The sequence below is a fragment of the Ovis aries genome, chromosome 6 (genome assembly GCF_016772045.2).
Source record: "Ovis aries strain OAR_USU_Benz2616 breed Rambouillet chromosome 6, ARS-UI_Ramb_v3.0, whole genome shotgun sequence".
Lineage (NCBI taxonomy): Eukaryota > Metazoa > Chordata > Mammalia > Artiodactyla > Bovidae > Ovis > Ovis aries.
In genome coordinates, this window is record NC_056059.1 from 84450376 (window position 1) to 84472941 (window position 22566).

General features: G+C 37.1%; 1 protein-coding gene across 3 annotated transcripts in view; it reads right to left on the reverse strand.

The window, feature by feature from the left end:
- Positions 1–374: 374 nt before the first annotated feature.
- Positions 375–22566, reverse strand: part of LOC101121013 (transmembrane serine protease 11A) — a 57312-nt gene continuing 35120 nt past the window's right edge. For 2 of the 3 annotated variants that reach the window (XM_012180074.5, XM_012180072.5), the window contains exons 4-10: positions 21722–21789; positions 19630–19790; positions 15059–15097; positions 12712–12883; positions 8597–8856; positions 4328–4470; positions 375–2476 (exon numbers count right to left, since the gene is read on the reverse strand). In XM_012180074.5, coding sequence (XP_012035464.1) covers positions 2315–2476; positions 4328–4470; positions 8597–8856; positions 12712–12883; positions 15059–15097; positions 19630–19790; positions 21722–21789 — 1005 coding nt within the window. In that variant the 3' untranslated portion in view covers positions 375–2314. The remainder of the gene's footprint in view (positions 2477–4327; positions 4471–8596; positions 8857–12711; positions 12884–15058; positions 15098–19629; positions 19791–21721; positions 21790–22566) is intronic. The other variant, XM_012180073.5, reaches the window with a different exon arrangement.

Here is a 22566-nt window from a genome sequence, read left to right on the forward strand (position 1 = left end):
GCTGGCATATTGAGTGCAGCACTTTCACAGCATCATCTTTTAGGATTTGAAATAGCTCAACTGAAATTCCATCATGTCCACGAGCTTTGTTCGTAGTGATGCTTCCTAAGGCCCACTTGACTTCACATTCCAGAATGTCTGGCTCTAGGTTGGTGATGACACCTTGTGATTATCTTGGTCATGAATATCTTTTTTGTACAGTTCTTCTGTGTATTCTTGCCACCTCTTCTTAATATCTTCTGCTTCTGTTAGGTCTCAAACTAGTTTGAGTGACCCAAACTAGTTAATTAAAAGAAATGTAATTTTTAAACAAAAGTTGAAAGAAAGATTTATTCAATTGGCCTAACACAGATTCAATGATACTATTTGTAGAATGCTCTGATCACCAACTTTATTATTAGATTTTAAATGATACACCAATATTTGCTTATATGTGATCCAGGATTAAATGTTTCACAACACTCTTTAGAAACACAAAGTTATAACTCTAAGATCGTTCCTTGAATCTCTAGAAATTGGAATGGTATCTTACTACCATAATATTGAATAATTTATGTGCCTATGTATATCTTTATGTATGAAGAAGCAACTTTATCCTGAAGTGAGTTCTGAGAATTGGCAGCCAGCTGCTTAAGTGAATCACATCATTTAAAATTCTTGAGTTTCTTAATTTAAAACAGATTCAGTAGAACTCACTGAAATTTTTATACAGCTGATGATTCAATAATATAGATGATCGTAAAGATAGTTTGTAACAAAAGGATATGTGAAATTGATGGGTCCTAGGCTCTGAGCCCTAGGCCCACTGGGGATACAAATTACCTATAGCTTCACTAAGTCATTTAGTTTTCCTGGCTTCAGTTCTCTGAACTCTAAGTGTACTGGCCTACAGGACTTGTAGTGTTTTCTACGCTTCAAATTCTATGAGTCTAACTTATGGATTAATTTTTATGGTGAATAAATTTTAAATCTCCTTTGGATTATTTTAGGATTATTTTTATGCCTTATCAATAGCACGTGAGGGGAATTATAAAATAGCTCAATTTTCTAATGGCTTGGTTTATATTTGGTTTACATGAGTAAATGATGCATAACCCTGATGTCTAACCAGTATTGTCACACAGAGTAACAGTTTCTACAAAATCATCATCTAATCGTATTAATATTATGGAATACATGAGCATGACTCTCCTAATATCTTCATGAGACACTTTATTTATGGGTTCATTTGCTATTTCAAAGAACTTTGTTCATATCTTCTGTATGGCAGGTCATCACAATCTGCATTTATTAAATTAGAAAAAAATACTTGGTATTTCATGGTTACAATAGGCTATTGCCACAAGCCTTAGGAGACAATTGGCTACAGTAATACAAAGGAATAAACTTTTATACTGGAGTGAGTAGCCTATCCCTTCTCCAGCGGATCTTCCCGACCCAGGAATTGAAACAGGGTCTCCTGCATTGCAGGCGGATTCTTTACCAGTTGAGCTACCAGAGAATCCCATGTGGAAAGATAATGCTCATTAATTCTTCAACATATTAACAAATTCTCATTTTTTTCTAGTCAGTTAACCTTAACAATAATTTACAAAGCTTCCCCCTGGTAGTCAGAGCATGTAAATGCACCCGTAAAATGTTTCCCATTGTTTTGGGACAGCTCATAAAGTTACTATCACATTCCCTCAAATATTTGAAACAAAAATACGTTTTGACTAGCTAATTACTGTCTATATTTATCAATCACGCTTTTCTGGGAATATCTGAAGATAGGGATATTCTGTATGTGCCCATGTGTGTGGGGGTATGTGTGTGTGTTTCTTATCTTTATCACTGAAAAATTAGGGAGATTTCACAGCAGACAAAGGTCAGAAGATCTCTGGCTTAATTTATCACCATACTTTGTTTCTTATATATAACTTTTTAAAAAATTAAAATCCTTCGAATGGATTTATAACTAGAAAATATGTAAAATCTCTTGTTTCTTGTTTAAGAAGACATCCCTTACAAAGACATCCTAAAAATGTTGTGGATTATCCTAAAAAATTTGCATTGCTTCTCTTCTATACTCTAGCTCACTGACTTAAAAAGCTCAGTATCTCTATTGTATTTTCCAAACCAGGCTAAACTGGCTCATTATCTTATAAATTTAAATCCTTTACAAATTGGCCATGGGTTTTTTGTTTGATTAAAGTGATTCAGAAATAAATCATGTCATTTAATCTCACTTCATTGTAATACAACCACAGAATATATGAATTCTCATGCATGTATGGCCTGCATACAGCTCTCAGTGTTTAAGTTGTATAGTGAATTAGAGGCCTGTTTTTGAAGTAATCCAGTTTCGGTAATAAGTCACTTTTGTGTAGACTCCAGGTTTGTTCCTTTGACCACAGTTATCTCCCCAGCTCACAATTCCAATGAGATACCAGGTATCTTTAAGGTCCTTTCCAACTAAAGGTCCCCCAGAATCACCCTGAAAAGAAAAAAAGAGAAAGAAGATGAATTAAATATGAAACTCATTACTTAAGATATTTTGATGAAGCACATATTTTATTATTAGAAAGTATATTTATAGACTACCAATTGAAGGATAATTCATTGAAACATGGGTTTCAGTAATTATAAAAGCCTTAAAGTTCAATTTCCACATTTAAAAATTATGTTTCAGTTTTATAGATGGATAATTCATGAATAAAATCATATATATTTAAAGTGTACATTGTGATAGTTTGACATATATACTTTACGAAATGATTACCATGATCGGGTTAATTAACACATCCATCACCTCACATAGTTACTTGGCGTGTATGTGTGCATGTGTGCATGTGTGCCTGTGTGTGTGTGTGTGTGTGTGTGTGTGTGTGTGTGTGTGTGTGTGGTGAGAATGCTTAAGGTCTACTCTTAGCAGATTTCAAGTATACAACACAGAAAGTCAAGCATGATTTTTTTTCCTACTCCAAGTAGGGTGCCTGGGCTTCATTTTATCAGATAAACCAAACCCCTCCCCATGCACCCTAGTAGCCATCCTTGTATTCCTGCTTCCATTGTGCCTGAGTCCCTTCCTTGATGATTTCCCAACTTTTTTATGACTAGAACTGCCTAGAGCTGCCTTATTATACACTGCACAGTCACAAGGCAGGAGTCTTACCTGTTCCCTCCAATGCAGTGAAAGCTCTCTATTTTATGACCCCCAGTCTATCTAGAGACTTACCACTAATCTCACCATTCGCCTAGATTCCCATGTCCCCTGTGTTCCAGTCACCGCCTTTCACTTGTCTGTCATAGCATGAACCTCTCTCTGGAATCCCTGAATGCTAGCTGCCCCTCTCCACACTCTTGGCGACTGGGGCTAGATGTGTACCGGATTCTGCTCTAGCCCAGCCCATGTGCTGCACAACTCCCTGCTGGTTTTCTGACAGAGGTTGTCTATGCTGTGTAATCTGTGGGACTCTGGGCAGGGTTTTCTGCCACCTGATGACAATACAGTTCCCATCATTTCACCATATGGAATCACCTCCTTGGAGTTTTCAAGAACCCCACATGTTCTTGTAAACACTTATAAAGCAAGTGCCTACAGGATGAAACACGTTACAAATGCATTTGTCCGAAAATATACATGCAGGACAGATGCTGGACAAGAGGAGGGCCCTGGAAAGGGGACTAGATACAACTTGACCTAATCCACCTCACCGTTTACTGCTTCTCACTTCTCATCCTCCTTAGGCTGAGACCCAACAAATTACTTGCAGTTGCCTCAAATATGAATTGTAATTTCACACCTTCATAATATGGCTATGCTTTATCTCTTTTCTATAATATTCTCTGCTTATTCTATAACTGGCTAAATGTTCTTTATCTTTCAGGCCTCATTGAAGTATTATCTCATATTTGTTCCAAACATGTTCCCTTCAAGCTAAAAATGTTTATTCTCCACATCTGAAACTAACATTGTATTGTAAATCAACTATACTTTAAATAAAAAATTGTTCTCCATTATATAACATTACATCATAGTTTATTGTTCATGATTATTTCCTTTTTAGATGTTAGCTCTTTAAGGAAAGAGACTCTGCTTTATGAAACTCTGGATTTCTGGTATTAAAATTAAATTTTATTGGTTAGTTTGATAACATCAAGGAAGCTTTTTGGTTATTTTGTTTTGCTTAATGGAACATTAAAATGTTTGTGTTTGAAATTAGTATTTATAAATTTTTGCATGGACATATCTCTGTATTTTACTAATATAAAGAGCATAGAATATCTTTGAGCCAGATAAAATATTTTTGAGTTAATGACATCAAAATAATCTCTCTCCACCTACCCTGCAGGCATCATATATTCCTTCCAGATATCCAGCACACATCATTCCAAATTTTATATCACTGCCATACACATGTGGCTGCTTGCACATATCATCACTTATGATTTTCAGTCTGGCTTCTCGAAGATCATTTTGGGATTCCCCTTAAGGAAAAGCGAAGTAATTTTAGTGTTTACAACCAGTATTCTTAGCTAGAATGAAGTGCAGACCTTTTTATTTCAAACTAAAGTTGTCAATCCTAAAGGAAATCAATCCTGAATATTCATTGGAAGGACTGATGTGGAAGCTGAAGCTCCAATACTTTGGCCACCTGATTAGACTCATTAGAAAGGACCCTGATGCTGGGAAAGATAGAAGGCTAGAGGAGAAGGGGATGACAGAGGATGAGATGGTTGAATGGCATCACCAACTCAATGGTCAAGAGTTTGAACAAGCTCTGGGAGATGGTGAAAGACAGGGAAGCCTGGCACGTTGCAGTCCATGGGTTCACAAAAAGTTGGACATGACTGAATGACTGAACAACAAAAATTGTCAAACAAGATGAAGGTAATGTAAACAATTCTTAAGGAAGTAAGTTCTATTTATTCTCTGGCAAATGTAAATGAAAATTGTCCTTATCTCATTTTTAAATACCTATACTAGCAAAGAAAACATTTTGTTTCTTTTTTCTGGAAAACCTTTGTACCTTTACTAAAAAACAATCAGTTTGTATATTTAGGAAGGTATTTATTTTTTAAAATAAGTTTTTATTTGTAGATTGTTCCCAGAAACTTTGTAGGCCTAGACAGTTTTGGCTTGATAAAATAACTATATATCTTTATTTTATCCTTTATATTTTAGGGGGAACTCTCACACACATAATGACACACAAAGGCAATGATTTCATTATGTATTGTAATTTTGGAACCCCAGGTCATAAACTAGAGCCTGAGTTATAGAAACCAATACTAATGCAGAAGACAACTATTTATGACAGAAACCAATAATATCACAAGTATTCAGGGGTTCTTTGTATCAGCCACATGCTGGTTGGGAAACTGACCCTGCAGTAGACAAAATTCTGCTATGATCCCCAAGATTCCTATCTGATCTCTTTTCCCCTAGGTCTAAGTGGGATTTGTGAATATTATGGATGTCATTCTCATGATTAGGTTATATTCTGGGACACAGGTGAGGGGATATTGAAGATTAATTAAGGTGTAGTCAGCTTGACATTGAGTTCATCAAAAGGGAAATTATTCAAGGTGGGCCTGACCTAATCAGATAAGCCCTTTTGAAAGGGGTTTAGGCCTTCTGCTGAAGCTCCAATACTCTGGCCACGTGATGTGAAGAACTGACTCACTGGAAAAGGCCCTGATGCTGAGAAAGATTGAAGGCAGGAGGAGAAGGGGATGACAGAGGATGAGATGGTTGGATGGCATCACAAACTCAATGGACCTGAGTTTGAGCAAGCTCCGTGAGTTGGTGATGGATAGGGAAGCCTGGAGTGCTGCAGTCCAAGGGATCATAAAAAGTTGGACAGGACTGAGTGACTGAAATGAACTGAACTAGGCTTTCCCTGAGTTCAGAGACTTTCTCTCAATGGTGTTGGAGAAGCAAGCTTCCATAAACTCTGTAGGTGCAAGAAACTAAATTCCATCAACAACCAGTGAGCTTGGAAAAGAGTCATAGACGAAACCTCAACCCCAGCCAATACTTTGATTACTAATTTGTGAGACGTTGAGAGGAGATGCCAGCTATGCTATGTCTGAATTTCTGACCCATAGAAACTGTGAAATAATAAACGCATTTTCTTTCAAGTTGTTAAATTTGTGGCAATTTGTTACACAGCAATAGAAAACTAATAATAGACACTAATTTCCGTAAAATGTCAATTCAGGAATTTTCAGGACAGGTATTTGCTAAAATGTTTAAAAATGCTTAAGATATTCTGTTCTTTGAGTACACCTAGAGTAATATTTTTTGGCTACTACATTATCAATTAAAAATAATTCATGCCCAGTGCTGGGAAAGGTGAGATGAAACGCATATTGTAGGTAACAGTGTAAATTCATAACTTTTAAATAAAACTCATTGGCAAGGAGTTATAAAGAGTTTAGCCTACAAATCCTGTACATCCCTCAACTATTTCTCAACTATTGTGAGAATGCTTAATGACATTTCCCAGAAAGTATTGCTCTTTTTTCAAGGAATCAGTTTTTAAATTCAATTTTCTCCATTTTTTCATTTTGATTATGTTCATTGCCACTCTTACTTATATTATTTCCTTTTCGTGTTTATTTTAGGTTTATTTTCTCTTCATTTCTAGTGTCTTAAAAGGAGAGCTTTCTTATTTTATAAATACATGCATTTTGCTATGTTTCCCTCTGTACTGTTTTAGCTGGATCCTGCATTCATTTCATTCTATTAATACTTATAATTATCTTCAAGATTTCCTCTTTTATCTATGGATTATTTAGAAGTGTGTTGTTTAATTTTTAAGCATTTAGAGATTTTCCTATTATCAGTCTGTTACTGGTTTTTAGTTTGATTGCATTATCATCAGAGAGCGTACTATATATGATTTCCATTCTTTTAAGTTTGTTGGAGACTGTTTTATAGAACTAGATATAGTCTATCTTGGCGAATGTTCCATTGGTGCTTTAAAAAAGTAGTTATCTTGTTGCTAATTATAGTGTTCTACATAAATTAGGTTCTATTGCTATTCAAAAACTATTATGGCACATACATTTCTATGCCAACCTTAGACTCCAGGTCAGAAATGATTTCTTTCCATCAAGGCAAAGGGAATCTGAGATGCTCTTCTCATCAAATAAAGAATGCAACTCTTATCTTAGGAGAAGATCCATTAGAGAGAGAGAAGACATTGTTGTCAGGCTTACAGCTCCCTGGGCTTATTAAGCTATGGGTAATAATTTCTGTGATTGGAAATATAACATTAAAGAAACCACATGGAACATCCGGAGAAAAATCTAAAGACCATCAAGCCCATCATCAACCACATTAGTGAAAGGTATTCCTGGTTCCTTAGTGAAGAATGAGAATTAATGATTTATTCTTTAGAGTTTATTGTATATCAATAAATTGTATAGAGCTCTGTGAATGAATTTTGTCTTTCTCAAAAAGTCCTTTCTTATCTTCTCAAGCCTAGAGTCAAAGAAACCCTGTCGCTGTTGTTATATGCATGCGCCTGGACCAGATTTTAGAATCCAGAGTGTGTCTGAGTCTGTTTTGAAAACCTTAAAACATGAAGCCAATTTTATTTCTTAGGAGACTGTTAGTATATCAAGTTAAATCGTTTTAGAGAGGTCAGTGGAAACTTTATTATCAGAGATGATTTGTCTCTATACAGTATTCTTACCCCACTCACTCTTAATTAGCTTCTTTAGGTTTGACGCAGATTTTGCTGCATTTGGAGATTATAGCTGAGCAAAGGAAACATTTTTGAGGTGGCTGAGAAAAGTGAAACTAAGTGATGGAGCAAACTAAAGGGAAAGGGAGGTGAAAAAGAGAGGAGGCTCACAGAGGTGAGGCTCAAAGTGAAGGAGTCAGAGTGAAGGCGGGCATGAGTATTTTAGCGTATCTAATGTATATCTGGCATTGCATAGGCAGTGGGACATAGAGATAGACTAGTGTTTCTGAGGGAACCTTCTTTCCCTTTATATCTTCCTTGAAGCCTTTCCTGTTGGAGCTCTTTCCCTCATTACATGTGATTCTGACCAGGCGGCCAATCACATATCTACTTTTCTTTCTGTAGGCTTAAGAGTGAGAATTGAGTCAACCAGTCAGTCTGGTACCCCTGGACACAACCTGGGCCAAAAGAGACCTTTTCAGGGATTAACATAGATTCTGGCAAAGAGAGACACGTGTTCTTCCCTGGCATCAGCTAGGTGAAGATGTACACGCTGAGCTGCTGTTGGCCACTCTCACCACTATGTGGCGCTAGAATCCCTTGTAATGAAGGTGACCTGGGGAACCAGAACCAACCCAAGGAAAAACTCAGAGCCTGATGACATCACACAAATTCCTGAATCCACATGTATCTGAAGTCAGACTCATCTCACCTCTTAATTCCAAATTACAAGGGCCAAATTTGCCATATTATTATTTTTTTTACTTAGTTAATTTGGGTTGAGTTTCTGTCACTTGCAAAACAAAAGCCCTAATCCAAACTGTGTGGAAAAGTCTGATAGGATATTACTGATGGACATTAAATAACACTGTCATAAATAGAGCTTAGAGCTCCGTGATTCATTTTTGGATACCCACCACCATAAAAAAGTGCTCCAAATCCTGTGATATAGACAGTTGAATTTGGTTGGAAGGATGCAGAGGCTTCTGGCAAACAAATTCGACGGATGTCATCAGTAAAGGTGACTCTGGGAGAGAACTGCACAACAGCAATGTCGTACTCTCTTGCTGGGGAGCGGTACCTCTCATGGACAATAATTCTTTTGATGTTTCTTTTCATTAATGGAGGGTTGATTTTTGTTCCAAAGCTAACAGTCCACTGGCGTGGGTTTGCTTTACTGGAAAAGTTTAGATATTAACAGAATATATGAACTGCATTACAATAATTGCATGTAGGCTGATAAAAAAGAAAATTCCACCCTGATACACTTGGATTCAATGATAACTTTCTTTGACCATATAGTCTACTGCTACTATTTTGAAAGATAAAATATATACAAAGAGCATCTTTGAGCTGGAATCCAGTACAGAATTATTGAATTTTAGAACTGTAAAGCCTATAAAATGTTGTTCATTCATTTCTTCAGTAAATATTTATTGATGATCTACATGTTGAACCTTATTTGAAATGCCAGGAATAAAGTGGTTAACAAGTCAGAAAAGCCCCTGCTGGTGGGTACATCTGATTCCAGGGAAGGAAAAAGAGCAGCGATAGATCAATAGATCTATCTTACAATAGATCAATAACTTACAGCAGCGATAAGGACTATAAATAGGGCAGTGGACTAGGGTACAAGGGGGTAGTTAGATAAGTCACTTTTGAGAACATGGCACTTGGGTTGAGACATGGTTGATGAGCAGTCAGCTATGGGAAGATGGGATGATAACCTTTCAGGCAAATATCCCAAGAACAGACTGGCTGCAGTTCAGGACACAAAGGAAGAATGGTGGGAAATGAGGTTTGGCAAGGTAGGCAGAGGCCAGATTTTAGAGTGTTTTGTAGGTCAATCAAAAGATGCTTGATCCTTGGAAGAAAAGCTATGATGAACATAGACAGCATATTAAAAAGCAGAGACATCACTTTGCCAACAAAGGTCCAGATAATCAAAGCTATGGTTTTTCCAACAGTCATGTATGGATGTGAGAGTTGGACTATAGAGAAGGTTGAGTCTGGAAGAATTGATGCTTTAAAATTGTAGTACTGGAGAAGACTCTTGAGAGTCCCCTGGATTGCAAGAAGATCAAACTAAATGAAATCAACCCTAAATATTCATTGGAAGGACTGATGCTGAAGCTGAAGCTCCAAGATATTGGCTACCTGATGCGAACAGACAACTCACTGGAAAAGACCTTATTACTGGGAAAGATTGAGGGTAGGGAGAGAATGGGGAAACAGAGGGTGAGATGGTTGTATGGCATCACTGACTCAATGGACATGAGTTTGAGTAAACTCTGGGAGATAGCTAAGGACAGGGGAGCCTGGCATGCTGCAGTCTATGGGGTTGCAAAGAGTAGAACAAAGCAACTGAATGACAACAAATAGGTCTTGAATAAAATGCTTAGATTTTATTCAAATAATATGGGAATTCACTGGATGATTTTAATGAGAGTAATGTACTCTCATTTACATTAAAAAATCACAGTGGTTCTTTCCAGAGATTAGACTGTTAGAAGGCAAGAGTGGGTTAGGTAAAGCTGTCAGAGGTCCTAAGAGAGATGATTGTGAGTGACTTCTAGCTTGTGGCCTGAGCAGCTGGTGTATCATGGCACATGTAGGGACTGGAAAAAATCATCTAGTAATGAAAGGTCATCTAGTAAAGCCTTTGTTTTATACTTAAGGAAAATATAGCCTAGATGTTTTAAATTATATGCCTAGTATCACATGTCTGTTTGCCTCTCTCTGTTCTTTCTTGGATACCATCTCCCAGTAAAATATATTATTAATAATAAGATTAAAGTTCCTTGGTAACTAACCGCCTCCTTGCCTGCCTCTTGAGAAATCTGTGTGCAGGTTAAGAAGCAACAGTTAGAACTGGACAGGAAACAACAGACTGGTTCCAAATTGGAAAAGGAGTACATCAAGGCTGTATATTGTCACCCTGCTTATTTAACTTATATGCAGAGTGCATCATGTGAAATGCCAGGCTGGATGAAGCACAAGCTGAAATCAAGATTGCTGGGAGAAATATCAATAACCTCAGATATGCAGATGACACCACCCAGAAAGTGAAGAAGAACTAAAGAGCCTCTTGATGAAAATGAAAGAGGAGAGTGAAAAAGCTGGCTTAAAACAACATTCAGAAAACTAAGATCATGGCATCCGGTCCCATCACTTCATGGCAAATAGATGGGGAAACAATGGAAACAGTGAAAGACCTTATTTTCTTGGGTTCCAAAATCACTGTAGATGGTGAGTGCAGCCATGAATTTAAAAGACACTTGTTCCTTGGAAGAGAAACTATGACCAACCTAGAGAGCAACAAAGGTCCATCTAGTCAAGGGTATGGTGTTTCCAGTAGTCAAGTATGGATGTGAGAGTTGGACCATAAAGAAAGCTGAGTGCCGAAGACTTGGTGCTTTTGAACTGTGGTGTTGGAGGAGACTCTTGAGAGTCCTTTGGACTGAAAGGAGATCAAACCAGTCCATCCTAAAGGAAATCAGTCCTGAATATTAATTGGAAGGACTGATATTGAAGCTGAAGCTCCAATACTTTGGCCACTTGATGCAAAGAATTGACTCCTTAGAAAAGATCCTGCATGATGCTGGGAAAGATTGAAGGAGGAGAAGGGGATGACAGAGGATGAGATGGTTGGATGGTATCACCGACTTGATGGACATGAGTTTGAGCAAGCTCCAGGAGCTGGTGATGGACAGGAATGCCTGGAATGCTACAGTCCATGGGGTCTCAAAGAATCAGATATGACTGAATGTCTCTGAACTGACTAATATTCCTTAACTAATTAACTGAACTATTAATAACATCATTGAAGAGGAATAGGCAAAGATACAGATGCTGTGCATATAGATATTTGTTTATCAACCTAATTATTTTTTAAAAAAACGATTGAATTATATTTGATGTGTAATATTTTGGGCTTCCCTGGTGGCTCAGACAATAAAGAATCCTCCTGCAATTTGGGAAACCTGGGTTCGATCCCTGGGTTGGGAAGATCCCCTGGAGGAGGGTATAGAAATTCCCAGCATTCTTGTCTGGAGAATCCCCACGGACAGAGGAACTTGGCGGGCTGTAGAGAGTCAGACACAACTGAATGACTTTTACTCACTCAAAATGTTTTAGCTATGCATCAAATGATTCAGCTTATATATATTCTTTTTTTCAGATTCTTTTACACTGTAAGTTATTACAAGTCATTGAATATAGCTCTTTGTGCTACACAGTAGGTCTTTGTTGTTTATCTATTTTATATATGGTAGTGAGTATCTATTAATACCAAAGTCTTAATTTATCCCTGCCCACTTTTCCTCTTTGATAACTGTAGGTTTGTTTTCTATGTCTGTGAGTCTGCTTCTGTTTTGTAAATAAGTTCATTTGTATCTTTTTAAAGATTTCACATATAAGTGATATCATATGATATTTGTCTTTCTCTGACTTACTTTACTTAGTATGATAATCTCTAGGTCCATCTATGTTGCTGCAAATGGCGTTATTTCATTCTTTTTTATGGCTGAATACTAGTCCACTGTACATATATACTACATCTTCTTTATCCACTCATCTGTTGATAGACATTTAGGTTGCTTCCATGTCTTGGCTACTGTAAGTAGTGCTGCAATGAACATTGGGGTGCATGTATGTGTTAGAATTAAGAGTTTTATCTGGATATATGCCCAGGAGTGGGATTGCAGATCATGTGGCAACACAATTTTTAGTTTTTTAAAGGAACTTCCATAGCGTTTTTCATATTGGCTGCACCAATTTACATTTTCACCACCAGTGTTATATCCAAACGTTCTCTAGCCATAATTTCTTTATTTAAAACCCTAAGGACCTGATTAGCATATACTAGGATAGTGACTACTCCCTCTAGGAACTTTCCAAATCAGTTCAAGTACAAAGACGTGAAAGATGCTTTTCTTATTTTACCTCAGCCATACTTGGGGATGTTGATTATTACTCAGAAGACAATAAAACTCAGATGGTTTTTTAAGTAGTAGTAACATCAATCACTTACTTCTTAAAGCAGTGCGCTGCAGTAACAAGCCAAGTATTACTAATCAAGGTGGCCCCACACTGATGTATGTTTTTATGCTGAAGAGAAGCTTGCCAAGGCCAGGCAGCCTTGCCCGCGATCTCTCCAGACATTATTCTGTTGCTTACTAATGGAACAACTCGTTTCCCACAACCTGAAAGAGATGCGATCGTTAAATTATAAGAAATGTCTCTATAACTCTTGATACAGAGAAATTAGTAGAGGGCTGCAGTGCAATGTTTGCATCTGCCATTATATAAACAAGTACAATATGAATATCCACCTTCTCATTGATGCTTTGCTTACTCCCTCTATTTATAGAATGGATATACATTGCCCACTGAAGCTACTTAAGTCTGAGAAGTATTGACACACCACAAAGTGTATGTCTTGAGGACCTGCAATGTCAATTATCCAGATGTTCTGGGAGCTCCTACTAAGATGATTCTTTCCTGGTTTTAGGTGATCCCACCATGTTATTTTGACATAAAAGTCCTCACCAGAAGAACTGATCAGAGAAGTAATTGCCAATCCCTTGGAACTCCTCTCATACATTTTTCTGAGTGACTAGTTCCTCAAGTGGCATGGTTAATGCATCATGACCAGTCTTTTACTCTTTTGGATGGAGGATTCTATGTTTCCAGGTAAATATCACATTCGCTATAGATGGGGATAAATAAGTACTCTATTCTGTGTGTCAGATCAGAGATTAGTTTGCTGCTTAGGATTCCCGCTAAGAATGAAGCCTGTTTAAAGCATGCTGCTAATAAAGAAAATATGGTAGGTTCAACTTTTATTCCAAAAAATTCGGTATAAAAGAGGAAATTCACTGTACTGGTACTGATGACACTCCTACTGTGGCCAGTTGTTTAGAAATCCCCATCACTGCCATCTCTAGTTTGCTGCTGCTACTGCTAAGTCGCTTCAGTCGTGTCCGACTCTATGCGACCCCATAGAGGGCAGCCCACCAGGCTCCCCTGTCCCTGGGATTCTCCAGGCAAGAACACTGGAGTGGGTTGCCATTTCCTTCTCCAATGCATGAAAGTGAAAAATGAAAGTGAAGTCGCTCAGTTGTGTCTGACTCTTAGCGACCCCATGGACTGCAGCCTACCAGGCTCCTCTGTCCATGAGATTTTCCAGGCAAGAGTACTGGAGTGGGGTGCCATACTATTTTTTTCACCTGGAGGACTGCAACAGCTTCCCTGATCATCTCCTTACCTCCAGTGTTGCTCCTCCAATCCATTCTCCACCCTGAAACCTGAGTGGCCTTTCTGATTTGTCTAAAACCCTTGAGTGACTTTTCATTCCAGATAAAGTTGAAATGTTTTAGCATGATTCTGGTCCTTGATGACTATTAATCATTAATTAATAATACCCCTTTTTCATGTCCCCAATCCCCAATCCTATATTCCAGCCACACTGACATTTTTCATTTACAAGAAGTGATCATGTTCTTGCTTTCCTAGAGACATTTTTACATACTATTCTCCTTGCCCAAGACATTCATCCCACTTGTCACTTGATTTGTGGTCCTTCCTTTCTCCTGTCTCAAGGATCACTTTCAGACCCCATAAGACCAAGTCAGGTTAGCTGGCTCTGTGATTAACTTTCACTGCACTATCTCTGTCATAGCATTTATCACACTGTTTTAACATTTCCTGATTGATTTATGTCTTCCTCTAAATTCAAACCCTTAATTTTAGAGGAGGAATCATGTCTTAGTGACACTTGTATTCACTTTCTGGCACTTGGTAGATTTTAAAAGGATATTTATTGAATGAATGTTGTATAGTATATTTGCAAGACAGATGAAAATGAATGAACACCTTTGCTCAAAGTCATCACCACTTTAAAAAAATTCTTTCAAAATTTAGGCCACAGTGATATGAAGCAAATAATGATATGAAGTGAGTGAGTGGAGCTGCTGTCAACCATGAAGACGAGTATGATCAGTAAATTGTATAGACAATCACAAGTAAAGGAGTCTATCTCTTTTCCATTTATCACTTTCTCATTATTTTACTTCTCAGTAGAAAGCATAATTAGTAGCGTTTAAAAATTATCAAGGCAAGTCCATTTATTCCAAATCAGAAATATAAAATTTCTTCAAATTGCTCCTAGATTTCCACCATGTAAAATATTTTTCTTGAAGATGACAAAAAAGATTGGTTTTAGAGTTAGAAAAAAAGTATTTTCATTTTTTACACAATTGTTATTCTCTCCAAAAGAAAATGTGGAACATGAGTGGGAAATTATGAGCTAATATTTGAAGATATTATCCTTTCTGAGATGGAAATGGAACTTGTGTTTATAAACTAACTAGACTTACATGCTTGGACAGTTAGCTTCCCTGTTGATGAGCTCATTGCTGAAAAACAAGATAGAACAAAGAATGATAATTTGATATTCTCCTAGTTGGTCTCAATGACCAGAAATCAGAGAATACTCATCATATATGGAGTTCAGAAATTTGAGCATATGGATGAGTCAGGAAAACAGCTGATATAACAGGATATATGTATGGTTTTGGTAAAGATTTATAGGCAATCTCTAGGCTTCCCTGGTGGCTCAGATGGTAAAGAATTCTGCACTGTGGGAGATCTGGGTTCAGTCCCTGGGTTGGGAAGATCCCCTGGAGGAGGGCATGGCAACCCACTCCAGTATTCTTGCCTGGAGAATCCCCATGGACAGAGGAGCCTGGTGGGCTACAGTTCATGGGGTCACAAAGAGTCGGACATGACTGAGTGACTAAGCACTGCACATATAGGCAATAAGCAGTGAATGATTAAGGCTCAAATATGGATAATCAAAACCCACAAATCATTTGTAGTAATACAGAACAGTGGCTTTCCAATGGCTTAGGATAAATCTTTGGATTTTACTTAAGGATATAGAGAAAGTGGGGAAAGACGGAACAACTAATGGAGTCTTTAGGTGCAAACTCAGCCTCAACTAGAACAAGTCTGCTTTTATCTCTTCTGTTTAAGATTTCACGTAAGCCTTTCTTTGGTGCAGGGGTTTAAGGATGAAAAAAAAAAAAAACTTTGAAAACTACCACAGAAAGTATATTTAAAATACTTCTAAAACACAGTTCTTAAATTATCAAAATGTTCCCCTCCCCGAGGAATAAACTACTATATACTGTTATCATACACCTGCTGGACACTGGTAGAGGCTAATTATTGGACAGAATCTAAGATAAAATTCTGTCATTTCCAACAAAGTTGGTAACCTGATAAAGGAAATACAAACATAAGTTGATGAATGGTTGCATGAAAAGTGGGATAGTTTTCAAAATAAAAGCGCTTAATAGGTAAAATGAGGATGGATGGTTTTACTTATTTCTACCAGTCCTATGTGTCTCAGACTCATATTCTCTACATTTAACTTCCCATTATGCACAGTAAGAATGTTTCTTTCCACTTACCTTCTATAAATTTCACTTGGGAAACTAATGATGATGAACTATACAAAGTGGGAGCTCTTGAGAATATCCAATAAACTTGTAAAAGGCATAACTAAATCATTATATAGTGAAGAATCAGTTGCTCAGTACAGATCCTCAGTCTTTATTTATAGAAGAAACTCGATTTTTGGTCAAATGTAGTTTTAAGGTAGTAAATTTGTTTTATGTTTTAAAACTATAGGCATACTTTGGAGATATTGTGGGTTCAGTTCGAGACCACGGCAATAAGCAAATATCACAATAAAGCAAGTCAAAATTTTTTTGTTTCCCAGTGCATTTAAAAGTTTATGTTTACACCATTCTGTAGTCCATTAAGTGTGCATTATGTCTTAAAAAACAATATACATACCTTAATTAAAAAGTACTTTACTGCTAAAGCATGCTAACTGTCATCTGACAACACAGGATTGCCACAAACCTTCAATTTGTAAAAAAAACACAACATCTGTGAAGTGCAATAAAGTGAAGTGAAATAAAATGAGGTATTTGAATATGGACCATGTTAGTAATGCATTACAATGGTATAAATTTAGAATTCTTGAGTTAGAGCTTCTTCTGCTTAGTTTGAGCAAGATGCAACTCAGCTCTTTCCAGGAATGAGACCAGGGTACATGTAATAGTTGGGAGTTTCATTGGATTTTTGAGGAAAGCATTTTAGACAGAATGATTATACCTGAAGGTAAACTGCCCATATACAAGTGACTGACTATTGCAAATTACCAATTTTGACAAAATGGTTTTACTTTCTACGTTTAGGAGTGAAAACAAACATTAACACCTTAGTTTTGAACATGACCCTCTAACACACTTCTGAGTTGACAGTAATCGTATTCAGGGCTGTACACACTACAGATAACATGATAAGGACTGGCCACATCAACAGCACATGGGTGATGAGCAGCTCTTCCACAGCCATGGCATTTGCAATTCAAAGGAGTCAATATTAATTTTGTTCTGACATCACATCACAGGAAGGGTGCATACCACACAGTTATTTGTCAAACCAAAACACAGATTCTTGCCAGATTATGGATCAATCTAGGGCTGCAAGGTTATTTCTAGACTTTGTCTAGAATTTCTGCAATTTTCCATTCATTTGAAATCCCCCAAATTAAGTATTGCTGGAGAGCAGTTTTTTTGTCTACAAGGATTGCCTTGAGGATTCTAATCAGTTTTCTACCAAGTGAGCCTTTCCCAAGTGCTAGTAAATGCTGCTTTTTTCACATCACATTTGGAAATTTGGAAACCTTCAGGCTTCTAGTTTTTTCTACCACCAATTATTTGCATTAATGTTTTCAGGTTTCTAAAGCATATGCACAATTTTCTAGCTTTCTAATAGCCTATATGTTCAATATTATATTTTCTGTTTTCTTGCATATGTTCTTTTTTTTTTAAGTTACTAACATTTCTTTCTTTCTTTCTTTTTTTTTTTAACTTTACCATATTGTATTTGTTTTGCCATACATCAACATGAATCTGCCATGGGTGTACACGTGTTCCCCATCCTGAACCCTCCTCCCACCTCTTGATATTTCTGTGACTTAAGGAAGAACAAATATTATATTTGCAAGATTGTAGATGAGAAAGTGGAGGAAAAGGCATGGTAGCCCTTTGGTGGACTTTGTAAATACAAGTCCTTTACAGAACTTGCGTAGTCCTGTAGTGACTCAGTGGAGTTAGGATCAGGTAACTCTCAAATCAGGTTCTTCATCAGCACGTCCTGCCCTTTAATCTACTATAGACATTAAAACAGACTACAGGTCACAAGCTGAACCTATAAGAAACAAAAAGCCCAGATACCCAATGGCCACTTCATGCTTCATGTCTGGTTTCAGATAGCTCAGGCTTTTAAGTTCCTTGCAAATTAACTGGTTATTTAAAATTATGTAGAACACATCTTGTAACTAATCACAACTTCCACTATTTCACAACCTCGATTCATTTGTTTCTCCACAAAGGAGAAAACAAAGAAGGCGGATTAAGCCCTTGAGAGGTTCTTCCCTCCTGGGTTGGGAGAGGTCCCCAGGTTCATTTCCTGACTAACTGACTGTCTCATCAGCACATCCCTGCCCATCCCATTCCCACAGATTTTATTTCCTGGTCAGGTTTCCTCCTATAGAGTCAGCCAGACCCTTGAAAGGGTAGGGCTTTCTGTTTCATGTCTGTTATGAATCACACTTACTCTGATTCTCTTCTGGTGTCCACTGGAATGTGTAGGGGAAATCTGTACTTGTCTTTCAGGAATAGATGCTTGTGGAAGCAGCTTAATGAACAGGGGTAAACAGGTTTTCAGGTTTCACTAGTGGCTTAGATGGTAAAGAATCCATCTGTGATGCAGGAGACCTGGGTTCAATCCCTGGGTTGGGAAGATCCCCTGAAGAAGTAAACAGCAACCCACTCCAGTATACTGGCCTGGAGAATTCCATGGACAGAGGAACATGGCAAACTACAGTCCATGGGGTTGCAAAGAGTCGGACACGACTGAGTGACTTTCACTTTTACTTTCAAACAGGTTTCTGTCTGGCTGGACTCCTGAGAATTTTTGGTATGCTAATATAAGGGGTGAATTTCTAAGAGGTCAATATTGTAGACCGAATTTCTAAAAAGTGTTTGACCAAAGAACACTTTATTTTTTTTTTCCGCAAAAAGCCTCTCAAAAAATTAGCAATCTATCAATAGATTTGAATCTCTGCCCTTTTTAATTACTGGGTCTTTAACTAAATCTTTGCCCTTTTTAGTTACCAGAGTCCTTTCACTATAGATAGAAGGCCTAAAGCCCCTCTTTCACATCTTTAAAGATGAATTTGCCTAATTCATAAGAATAAAGAAGTTAAATGCTAAATGTAAAGGGCATAGAGAAGGGCCTCGATAAAAGTTACTTCTTTTAGAGAAGCAATGATGATGTAATTGTTCCTATAATTTCTAGTTTTGTGATTATTTTAATCACTACTTGTAAGATGGCTTTTAGTGGCTCCAAAGTTAGTTTATCATTTTCCAAAATGCCCAAAGGAAAAAAGTTAACACAAATTTCACAATTTCACTATTCACTGAAACTATTTCTATTTTTAAAGGGCAGCAACTGGGTTTATGTTTCTGAAACAGAAAAACAGCCATTGCTCAACACTTGGTGTTTTCACTTGCTTAATCATGGAGGCAGTGGATGGGTCAGATGAACTCTGTTAGTGGTAAAGGTTTGCTTTTATTTCAGGACAAGTGCCAGTCAATTACTACAGGAAAAGCCACTTGACTAATTTCAGGTATGCTTTTATCAGAGAACAATAAAACCTTTAAAAGTCACTTTTTTAACTTGAATTTTTTTTCTATCTGAATTCTAGCTATTATTTGGAATGGAAATAATAGTAAATAAATTTATGATTAGACATAAAATAGACTTAATAGAGACCTTCACATCACGTAGAAAGGTACCTACTTACCATTAACTTCTACTGATGAGGTGTTTATTGACAAGGCTCTTGTGTTCCTTATCTTCTCATCTAAGACGCTGCGGATTTTCCTATTTCTCACTGCACTTGACTCAGCAGAGGGGAACTGGAACACCATAATGACATCTACCGTCGTCCCATCTTCCTCTGGACTATGACACAGAATAGAAAGGTACTTGTTCAAAGAGTACATCCAGTATTATCCTGCACTCTTTTTTTTGTGTTTTATTCCCTTGAATTATGCCTCAATTGAAAGTGTCAGCAGCTGATTATCTCACATTGCTTCTCATTTATGTCACTCTGACTCAAGATTGTTTCATATATTCCCTCTTCATGTTCTCTTTTTGCTTTAAGTGAATTTTGCCATTAATTTGAAGGCTTGCTATAGCATTTGTATAAGACTCAGACACTAAAATGTTATCAGCAAAATCATAAACCCTGAAGACTGGAAAAAACTTCAATGGTGTCTTTGATCTATCACTCATGTGATACCTTTATCAGCTCTAAGCCTCCATGATAAGTGGTCATCTCACCCCAGCAAGTAATTAAAATAATGAGAAATTTACTTCCATAAATAGGCTATTTCTCTTTGGTCAGCTTTGATTTTAAGAGAGTTCTTCACTTGGAGTTGAACATATCTCCCTAAAGCTTCCATTCCATAGGCTTATGTCTACCAGCTGGGACGTACATAAAACATCAGTTCTCTCTTCCATGTATAGTATTTGAAGACACTGGTATTCTTGGTCTCTGAGTATTCTCCAAATTAAGCATATCCAATTCCTTGAAATTTTTCTATATAAACACGTTTAAGCCCCTTCACTTGAGGGGCTGGATTTTCATATATACTTAAAATATGAAAATCAAACAGTTAAAGGTCTTTTAACAAATGGAAAGCTATATGTTGTTCTGCCACATCTCTTATTTTTATGCTTCAAAAGATCAAAGCTATAAAAAGCATGAAAGCCCTATTTTCCTGAATCCCTTGACTTTAAAAAAGAGGAAATGGTATCAATTTGAAGGGATTTTATATACTGTGGTTCATTTAGGCTCTGGAATGTGAAGCTATAAATAATCAGAATTTTATGTCAAATTGGCAAATATCCCCTCTTCTTAAATCAGAGGGAAAACATTGTTTACCAGGTGGAATGCACCCACACAAAAACTTACAAAATGATAGTGACTACACATTCAAAGGAGTGCATAAGGCTATGATAATTTTGCTAGGATGTTATGGCAAGTCAGAATTTGAAAATGGAGGGCAGGAAATCTAGAAAGTTTCAGCAAAAACATGCTTTGTCTCTCCTAGATATTATAAAATGTATCAAATTTATGTTGTAAAATCCTTCTGGAGGTCACTAGTTACTCGGTAAAGGTGTAAGAAACTTGGAGTCATTCTGCAAACAGGGCATTAGCCTATTGGTAAGAAAACTGATTATTATTTCCTTCAAATATATCCATCTAGATATTCTCATTTTTTTTAAGAAAATGGGTCACACAGGCCCATAGGTTTGTATCTGTTACATACATGTTTTGCTATGAACTTTCCGGACAACTGAAACCTCTGAGGAATTTCTCAGTCTATATGAGTCTCCTCCTCCACCTCTACAAATGGAAATTTATTTCAACATTTATTTCAAATTTATTTCTTTGTGTTTGGGCATGCCTCCTGTCACTAGGGGTTCAATACAGGAAAGACTTGTGACCCTATTTTGTAGTCAACTTTGGCTCCTTAATATTTTTTAAATGACATATATATTGAAAGAATACAATTTGGTGCATGCAGTGACATGCTGCTGGGTTTTCTCAAGGCCTGGTTTCTGGTAGTCTCAGGCCTTACCATCCATCACTTGATGGGATTTGAATCCTGTTCTGTCACTTGGGGAATTTTGAACGTTTCACGTAACCTCCCAAAGTCTCAGTTTTTGCATTTACAAAATGATGGTGAGACTGTTGTTGCAATCATATTAATAAGAAGTCCTGGCCAAAAGCCAGTCTTGTAGAGGCAACAGTGTATAAAGGTTCCTGTCTCCTGTGCTTTTGGTCACTCTAGACTGTGAAGTCACCTTTGCCCAAGCATACATACGTCAGTTTCACTACTTGGTTCTTGATATAATGCTTGTTGAAAGCCGAATCTATAAATGTCTCATCCACCTGTTATTACAATAAAGAGAAACTATGTGTTAATAAGATATTTTATAAGAACAAACCACTGATTAAATGTTAAAGTAAAATAAAAATGTTTAACATGAGTAATATCATTATTTAAACCACTGGTTCTCAAATCTAACAGTGCAACAGAATCATTTTCAGAAAAAAAAGAAAAGACTTAAAGATGCTGGAGTGCCTCTGCCAGAGTTTTGGTTATAAATTACCCTAGGTAATTAAATTCAGTTATTAAATTAAACCTAGGCATTTGTAGTTGTAAAAATCTCCCAGATGACTCTAATATGCTGATGCAGGTATTTGGGATAGACATTGTGTTCCTAAAATTTCACAGAAAGTGAAGCAGAAAGATGGAGAGCAGAGATGGGATATAGAGGGAGTCTTTGAGAGGTGGTGGAGAGAACCCTGGCTTGGTACTGGGTTTGAAGCCAACCTGTTCTGCTACTCATAAACTGGGCGACTGTGGGAGTTACTGAGCCAATTTGAGCCTCAGTATCCTAACATCTAAAACAAAGATGTTGATATGCTACTCATAGGATTGTAAAGATTAAACACATATAAAATGCTGGGTATATTTTGGTAGTAGCCTGTTGGTGGATCAGGTTAACACTCATCCTGGCATTGCAGGTCTCAGATTTCTTTGCAGGTCTTTGGATGTGAGTACAGGGAAGAAGTACTAGAGATTTAGGAAAGAGGCAATGATCTTTTAATTGTTGTTGACTGTGAGCCCTAGAGTGGGCAAGGGAGGAAGAAAGAGTAAGATGG